The sequence below is a fragment of the Humulus lupulus genome, chromosome 1 (assembly GCF_963169125.1).
Source record: "Humulus lupulus chromosome 1, drHumLupu1.1, whole genome shotgun sequence".
In the NCBI taxonomy this organism is placed as follows: Eukaryota; Viridiplantae; Streptophyta; class Magnoliopsida; order Rosales; family Cannabaceae; genus Humulus; species Humulus lupulus.
Genome location: NC_084793.1, coordinates 21,794,887 through 21,803,856, shown reverse-complemented (window position 1 = coordinate 21,803,856; position 8,970 = coordinate 21,794,887). Strand labels below are relative to the sequence as shown.

The 8,970-nt window shown below is 31.0% G+C and overlaps 2 protein-coding genes across 2 annotated transcripts; both read left to right on the top strand.

Annotated features, from left to right (window-relative positions):
- Positions 1–483: 483 nt before the first annotated feature.
- On the top strand, positions 484–2,824 carry LOC133788834 (L-galactose dehydrogenase). The gene is made up of 5 exons (XM_062226455.1): positions 484–770; positions 975–1,203; positions 1,385–1,684; positions 1,975–2,103; positions 2,286–2,824. The coding sequence occupies exons 1-5, from the start codon at positions 589–591 to the stop codon at positions 2,415–2,417; spliced, it is 972 nt and encodes a 323-aa protein (XP_062082439.1). The 5' UTR covers positions 484–588; the 3' UTR covers positions 2,418–2,824.
- A 3,525-nt stretch (positions 2,825–6,349) lies between these two features.
- Positions 6,350–7,166, top strand: LOC133817218 (auxin-responsive protein SAUR21-like). Its single transcript, XM_062249709.1, has 2 exons — positions 6,350–6,574; positions 6,702–7,166. Exon 2 carries the CDS (start codon positions 6,722–6,724, stop codon positions 7,022–7,024), a length of 303 nt encoding a protein of 100 aa, XP_062105693.1. The 5' UTR covers positions 6,350–6,574; positions 6,702–6,721; the 3' UTR covers positions 7,025–7,166.
- The last annotated feature ends 1,804 nt before the right edge of the window (positions 7,167–8,970 follow it).

Sequence of the window (8,970 nt, the reverse complement as noted above, 5' to 3'; positions counted from 1 at the left end):
CATGAATCGTCTATACGGATGAGAGAGAGACCAAGTGGTCCAATTCACTTCAAAGGTTGATTATCAAATTAATTAATATATAATATTTTTTTAATTGCAGATTAATTTATTTATATATAGTTGATCTGACATTATGCATCACTTGATTCGGATTCGGCTACTTGGAAATATTTTATAGAATATAGACAAAATAATTATTAACAAAAAGTTATTGGAATCATTCTTTTTTTTATTTAATTAAATATTGGAATCATTGTTGTTCTATGAAGTTTTTTTTGCAAATTAAAAAAGTAGTTATTGAATTATTATTTCTAGCAATTAAACTCTTACATTTAATTTATTTAATTATGTTGAATTAATTACTAATTTATAATTACAGAGACTTAATTGTTAAAAAGAAGATAGTTTTTGGTCGTTAATATAATATTCATAAAAATAAGGTCCTTCCCAATAATAATAATAAATGTGAGGCTGTCCCGTTACCGTACCAAACTCCTTTGTTCTTTTCAGTTCGTCTCATCAGTCGGGCTTTCCCGGAAAATTCTTAGACTTTGATTTATATTTTGAGTTTTGCGTTGAATTGAAACAATGGCTTCTTCAATGGGGAAAGTTGAGCTTAGAACCCTCGGAAACACTGGCCTCAAGCTCAGCAGCGTGGGCTTTGGTGCTTCTCCTCTCGGCAATGTCTTCGGTCCCGTCTCTGAAGACGACGCTATTGCCTCGGTTCGCCTAGCTTTTAGTCTCGGCATCAACTTCTTCGATACCTCTCCGTATGTACTACTCTAAACTTGTTTAAAAAATGTAAAGCTGAAGGTATTGATTGCCTTTGTTCTTTCGTAATTGTGGATTAGGAATCGATAAAAACTTATACTTTATAGACTCTGATTTTCTCTTTGCTTAATTTTTTTTTTGGGTGCATTTTTAACCATGTCGTGATTTGGGATCCCTGACTTTTTTTCTTTCTTTCTTTGCAGATACTATGGAGGGACTTTGTCAGAGAAGGTACTTGGGAAGACGCTGAAATCAGTTGGTGTTCCTAGAAACGAGTATATTGTTTCCACCAAGTGTGGAAGGTATGCTGAGGGTTTTGATTTTAGTGCCGCAAGAGTGACTAAAAGCATTGATGAGAGCTTGGCAAGATTACAGCTTGATTATGTTGATATACTTCAATGTCATGATATTGAGTTTGGCAATCTAGATCAGGTGCTTATAATTTTCTATGAATATTTCGATTTGTACATGTGGGCTGTGGATTTAATTTTGTTTAGTATGCTACTTTATATCAACTTGGGTTGTTTAGTGTTATTCAGTATCTATCTTTCATAATGTTGTGTAATGTGATGTGATAATTAAGCTCGGATCTTTGGTTTTCTTATGTTGATAGATTGTCAATGAGACAATCCCTGCCCTTCAAAAGCTGAAGGAAGCTGGGAAAATCCGCTTCATTGGCATAACTGGGCTTCCTTTAGAAGTTTTTACTTATGTTCTTGATCGGGTACCACCAGGATCAGTTGATGTGATTCTCTCATACTGTCACTATAGTGTTAATGATTCAACCTTGGATGATTTAATACCTTACTTGAAAAGCAAAGGTGTCGGTGTAATCAGTGCTTCTCCACTTGCGATGGGGCTTCTTACTGAGGCTGGTCCTCCAGAATGGCACCCAGCTTCACCTGAGCTCAAGGTATATTTCTCATATTTCATTGCTTTAGTTTGTGCATTGGTGACCAATTTGCACAAATTTCAAATTTAGAAGTTGAAAAATATATATACCTACTCGATCTGTACTATTAGACCTGAGCAGCTATCTAGGAAGAGAATCATTTTTGTCTTTTTTATTTGTTCAACAGCTATTCTTGTGATGTATAACCAGGTTCAAAGATGGGTTTATCTTTATAGAAACGGGATTTTGTTTAATTCTTGATAATATATAACTTAAATGTTTAAGTCTTTTTATGCTATATATATCCACAGTCTGCGTGCCAAGCTGCTGCTGCCTATTGCAAAACGAAGGGGAAGAATATTTCAAAGTTAGCCATGCAATACAGCTTGTCAAACAAAGATATTTCATCGGTGCTGGTTGGGATGAACTCTGTCAAACAGGTCTGTTCTTCATTAGCTTTTGTTTTGAAGTTTTCGTGTTTGCTCATTCAAAACACATGCTAGATCTTTATCCTGGCTTTTAGCGCAATTGTTCTAGTTTTTGAACTGCCCTTAAATTTATTTGATGGCAGGGTATTTTCTCATTCAACTTTAGTTAACACGAATGGAAATTTGTTTGATAGGTTGAGGAGAATGTTGCTGCTGCAATAGAACTTGCAAATAATGGGAAGGATGAGGAAACTTTATCAGAGGTTGAAGCTATTTTAAAACCAGTGAAGAACCAGACATGGCCTAGTGGAATTCAGCAGAGTTGACATCTTTGGTGATGTTCTTACTTAAGCTTCTTCATTCACAGGTCCTGTGGTAACAACTTCATTCAACTAGAAGCTTAAATTTATTTTAATGGATCTATCCTTATGTCAGACTGAAACAGAAATTGAACAAAATATATGCAATTGAATGCTGGTGATCATTATGTTTATGTTACAGCTGTTGGGAAGAATGCTAGCAGGTATAATAAGTCTCATTTCTGATTCAAGAATGTATGCATTGGATCAAGTAAATAATGCTAGCACCCTTTTGTAATTTTATCAAGCATTTTTCATTAAGTTAAGAAGTATATGTTGTTGTGGCAGGGTGGCATTTATTCTAAACCATTGTACATTATGCAAACCGATCTTTTCAATGTTGATGATAAAGCTGTTATGTTGAAATTGTGTAATACTGGCTATTCATAGTTATTGTTTGTTCATTGTACATAACTTTTACCTATTTCCACTTTATCTGGACAATCTCCTGTGAAGGGTGCTTCCTACCTTTGTGCAAGATGCATAAGTACATGCAGGAGAAAAATGATGGACAGCTTTACTTGGCAAAGTCCGTACTGATTAATGAGCCGAATGTTTTTTGGGACCCACTTAGTACTAACAGTGCCCAAACTTCAATGTTTACTATTTCAAAGTAGAAATATAAGAAAGGATAAAGGCTCATTTGTACCGTTTATTGAAATACATATTTGACACTCTCTGTTTTTTATAATCATTAATGGATACTTTATGTTTACAAGTGTGTTTACACTTTTTAATATTCTAAGATTATTCTTCATTTTATTGATTTATTTTATTATTTTTAAATGATTTAAAAGTATTTTCAGAATTTATAAAATAAAATAAAAATATAATTAAAAATTAAATTTAATTAATTAAAAAAATTGGAATTAAAAAAATTAAAAAACTAATTAATTAACTTTAAATAAACTTAAATTTTAATTTAATTAATAAAAAAAAACTCATATTTCACCACGTCTTACCCTCACCATCTCAGTTTCTACCTTCCTATTCTCAACCACGTTTTATTTTTGTTTCAAAGTTGGATTGATTTGTTAATTAAATTAAAATTTATGTTTATTTAATGTTAATTAATAAGATTTTAGTTAGTTTTTTATTTTTTAATTCCATTTTTAATTTAAATTATTTTTTTATTAAAATGATTTCAAAGTTTTAATCAATCATTTATTTTATTTTATGAATTATGAAAATATATTTAAATCATTTAAAAATAAGAAAACAATTGATATAAAATAAATAATTAAAATGAGGGTATCGATTGATAATTATCAGAAACAGAAGGTACCAAATTTATATTTCAATAAAATATAGATACGAAATGAGCATTTACCCTATAAGATATAAACTCAACCTAAGTATTAGAGTGGAAAGAAAGATAACATAAGATGTAAAATTTTTGTAGAATGGAGTTTGGTTGAAATATAAAAACAAAAAGAAAGTTTTATCTCAGGAGTGAAAAAATTCATATACATTACTACAAATAACACAACTGTTCAACAAATTTATATATCCTATTGTCAACTTCTTTATCTTTTTCTTCCTCACCATTTTAAACTTATGTTCTAAGAAAGCTTCAATTCAATGCCAGCCTTTGGTGGCTGGAAATTTGATTTTTCTAGATTAGAAGGCTCATTTTTAACAATTCTGAGGAACAAATAGAAGAAAGAATACTGCTTTCAATGCTTTCTTTTCATTCGTTCATGCAAATTAGATTGATGAATGGATTCTCTAATCTCTGCATGGAATGGTGAGACCACACATTCGATGGTTGCGTACAAATTCTTCTTTAGTCAATTTTGAAAAGCAGGCTGATTTAAGCAATGCTAATATTGGTATCAAAAGCCTCTATTTTTAGTTTTCTATGAGATAAACTACTTATTGTAGACACTTACCCTTGTGTGGATCTTGGATTTTCTCATATTTGGATTCAAACAAAAATTGAAAATTCTTCTTCTAGAAAAAATTAAACTTATATGTAGTATAATTTAGAGCAATTGTAAATATATTCGAAAAGAAAAATATTAAAAAAAGTATCCTTATAAAATTCTAGGAAATATTTTCCTCCATTTTTTCTCTATTATTTTCCCTCATAAAATTAACAAGTCTTTAAAGTACACTTAAATGTTACCTAGACCATAGCATCCCTTAAGGACATCTACAATTGACAATGTTACCTATACCAATGTTTTCACTTGTGAACCTCTGTTAGAAAATGAACAAAGAAAGAAAAGATTAAAAAAACAAGAGAAAGTTGAGTGGGTAATCAAGACTCTGTTGCTGATTTTGCTTTTATATGTATATATATATGGCTATGTGGCATGATAGGAAGAAAGTTTTCATCAACATGTAAAGTGAGGTGGGCCTATTTTGAAACATGAGCTGGTGAGGAATCACATGGAGTTGTCCTCTTATTCATCATTGTAGTGATAGAACTTAGACGAAAACATACTATTTTGTGGGGTAAATAGAGCCAACACAGACCTCCACTCTGCATTAGATAAGAGATTTGGGTTAGAGAAAATTGGATTATAGATAAAGACTAAATAAAATAAAAAATGAATGAATGAGTACATAGACTTTCTGCATACTTAGCGCGCACGGTTGAGAAATTATTTCAGCTAAAGGTGTTATCCCAATCCAAAATCTGTGGCAGATATAGAATCAATAGAGAATCATTTAGGTTTAGGGAATTAATCTTAAATGGAGTGGTTGGTATAGAGACAATAGCAAATGGTGTTTTCTTTAGAAAATATGTCTAGACTAATCACATGCAATTGTCACCCCAACTTGATGATGATATTTAATATATCAAACTAGTTTGCTAACTTGTTTTTTGTGTGAGAAAATTATCATGGCCTTCAGGCCTACCATGTATGAAAACAGTGTACGGTTTTGAAAAGTTTAGCTATAACCAATGCACTACACTGCTTTGATCAACATTATACAGACCATTTGGGCTAAAAACATTAATTTGAAGGGACTACTAGACCTTTGGATGCTTGTTCAGCAGACAATGGTATTCAGAATATATGTTTTATTATCATATTAATTTGTAATTAGCCATTGTGTTACAATGTTTTGTGACAAGAAGCAAGTCAGATGTTGGTGATAATGAGTTTGTACCTGAAATCAAAGCACACATAACAAAGGGCTAGTTTAGTAGATTAACCAGCTTAGCCTCTAACTAATATCCTCTTCCTTTCATCCAATATTGCCAAACACTTGACAGAAACCTTAGCTAAAACCTTTTCTGATTTGATAGTGATCTTCAAGGTACATGTGCCTGAAAAAACTATATCAGTAGTGTCTTGGGGATTCATATTGGGTAAATCTATGTCCCACAACACATAATTACTTGGTTTTTAGCAATGCTATAAACAGATTTAGATTTATTTATAATCCAACTTTTTTCCCTAATATTAAATATGCAAATTTGAACTAACTATCAAACATTTTTCCAGCTGGCTTTAGTCTTGAAGTAGACCCAAACTTCTATTATTTGGTCAAAGAACCTTTTTATCAGTACCTGGACTAGAAAAAAGAGAAAGTGCTATGATAGGAAAATGAAAAATTCTCGTGCTGTTGTGCATATAAAATGGCTCTTGAAAGATACTGGTTCAACTAAAATATGCCCATGTGAGGTAGTCAAGAGGGGACCCAATAAAATGATATTAGCTAGAGCAGTAAGCTATAGTGAACACAGACCAGGTTTTGGATAATTGCTGGGGCTACCAATCAGCTAAAAGGCTTATTGATTGGTCCTCACTTAGAAAATAGAAAAGCCACTAAATAGTCCAAGACCAAGTTCAATGCTTTGATGAAAGAGTAAGTGAATCATAATGGCTTCTTTATTGATTCTGCCCTTTATATGTCAAGGACATTCCTAGCACCAAAAGGGCAGTCCTTATTATTTGAAAGATATCATCACATAAACAATGTATATATATATTTCAAGTTGCACTTTTTATTTTTATTTTTGTTACAGGTTTGGTGGTGGGGAAAGATGTCTTGGAACTCATTAGGACAAGAGCATGTGAATCTTCAGCTAGGCCTTCACTTGACAATGTTTCTAAACATTCTTTCATTGAGCTCTCTCACTCACCACAGTCCTACTTATTTTTAAGGTTAGAAGTCTCTCTCACACTCCATATATATATATACATATGTAGCCACTGATAAATGCCAACTCAATTCAAAGTCTTGACTCAATCACTACCTACAACTTCTCCATCACTAAATACCAACCTTAAGTTGTACTCAATTTTCTCAAGATGGGCATTGGATTGAAGGGCATATCTCAAGCCAAGCATAAACTTCAGAGAACTCTTTCAGCAAGATATGGGACAATTTCAGCCAATGGTACTAATGATGTTCCCAAAGGCCATTTTGCTGTTTATGTAGGAGAATCACAAAAGAAGAGGTTTGTCATTCCAATATCTTACTTGAACCATCCTTTGTTCCAAAATTTGTTAAACCGAGCTGAGGAAGAATTCGGATTCGATCATCCAACTGGTGGCCTCACAATCCCCTGCAGTGAAGACTACTTCATCAGTCTAACTTCATCTCTAAGTTAACTATAGTTTGTCCTAATGAAGCCTCTTTTTTAACTTGTATTTCCTCTTGCTTGGTTAAAAAAAACCGAGACTGATCTCTATTAATCCCATATGTGATGTTTTTGTAATCTTAATGAATTAAAATTCTTTTATCATTACATCATACCATGGTGTTTTCTCTAATATTGCAATCATTAATTTTAGATTTACAGCCTTCTCTGTTTCCATCAAATGAACAATATTAACAACTCAATAAACATCTGTTATAGTAAAGTGGTAACAAGCTGTAAATATTCATTGTTCACTACTCCAAACAGAAAGAAAATTTATTAAAAACACAACATCTAAAGTTACAAAGGGAATACTAGAAACTGGTCTTGCTGTCATTTTTTTTAACTGCAGCCAATTACCTTTTAATCAGCAGTAAAATTCAGGATAGAAAAGGCTAATTAGGCAATTCTCAAGATTCAGCAATGAGAGTCCGTGTAATAGTTTTATGGTCGAGAAATATAGAGTTAGTTGTGGTAGTTACATAACAGTTGTTATAGTTTTCTCGTAGAGAAATATAAGATTAGGTGGGAAGCCTAGTTTGGAGAAGCAGATAAGAAATAATATATTCTCTTGTATATGAAATAGCAGAAGCAGCCTCTGTTGTTTGTAGTTCAAGTTTCGGAGAATTTTAATTAATGTTGATGAGTTAATGAAGCAGGTTCCCAATGTAACTGATATCTACTGACTATACTGACTATTGAGCTCTACTGAATCTCAGCTCATCAAAACCACAACATATGATACAATAATATCATTATCGATCCTCACTCCTTAAAAGACTCTCATCAATGGTTGTGATTGAAAGCCGTTATTAATAATGTTATGTCAGTTTTGGTGATCTCTACTAGTTTGTGGCACTACACTTTTTCTTCTGGAGTACTTGTGTATTAGTATATATATTTATATATGCGCATCACTTCTTTATGGGATTATAAAACATGGGCAAGCCAGTAAACTTTGAATTGAAGTCTTTATAATATTCTAATATATATATATATAAATGCGATTATTATAAGCTTTCTTTTCGGCATGTGAGTTTAATCTCTCTGTTTGCGGGTTCTACGGTTTGTGTGTGTATATAACTATATATATATATATATAGAGAGAGAATATACTCATGATAGTCCACATGCCTGGTGCTTGAAAAATAAATATTCACATGAAAGGGTTACCACTTTTGAATTCCAGTCTAGGCTTTTTGGTTTTCCCAATGCTGAAAAGGATATGAGAATCCCAGTTGAGTTGAGACAGTGAAGAAATATATTTATATAACAAAGGGAATATTATTTTACGACAAAACTATGCATCTATATTAAGCCAAATATATAGGATGTGTTATGACATCAAAAAAGTGAGACATGTCATCATCAGAGCCAGAGGCTTTATCAATATATATATAGTTTTTTTGTGTGTAAAATATGTAGTTAAAAGGATTTTTTTTATTTTAACTGAATATATTAAATATTTAACGGGATGTAGTTTTAAAACTAATGAAAAATAAATATTTATGAATTATATTAATATAAATTTTAAGTATTATAAAATATTATTATTATAATAATATTTAATATAAAATTAGATATTTATTAATTATATTGATATAAATTTAAATGTTATAAAATATAATTATTAAAATAATATATATTACAAAATTAGATATTTAATAATTTTATTAATATAAATTAAATTATTATAAAATATTATGTAATAATATTTAATATATAATAAATACATTATATATAAGTGTTGTGTGTACTAATAGTATAATTATGTAACTAAATAAGAAATTAAAATAATATTTATCATCTATTAAGAATAAACACGTTTTTTTTCTTCATTAATTGAGAAGTCATTTGAATAATATCATGAATATTTGTACTTTAATAATATAGTTTATGATTTAAAAAGTTATCACA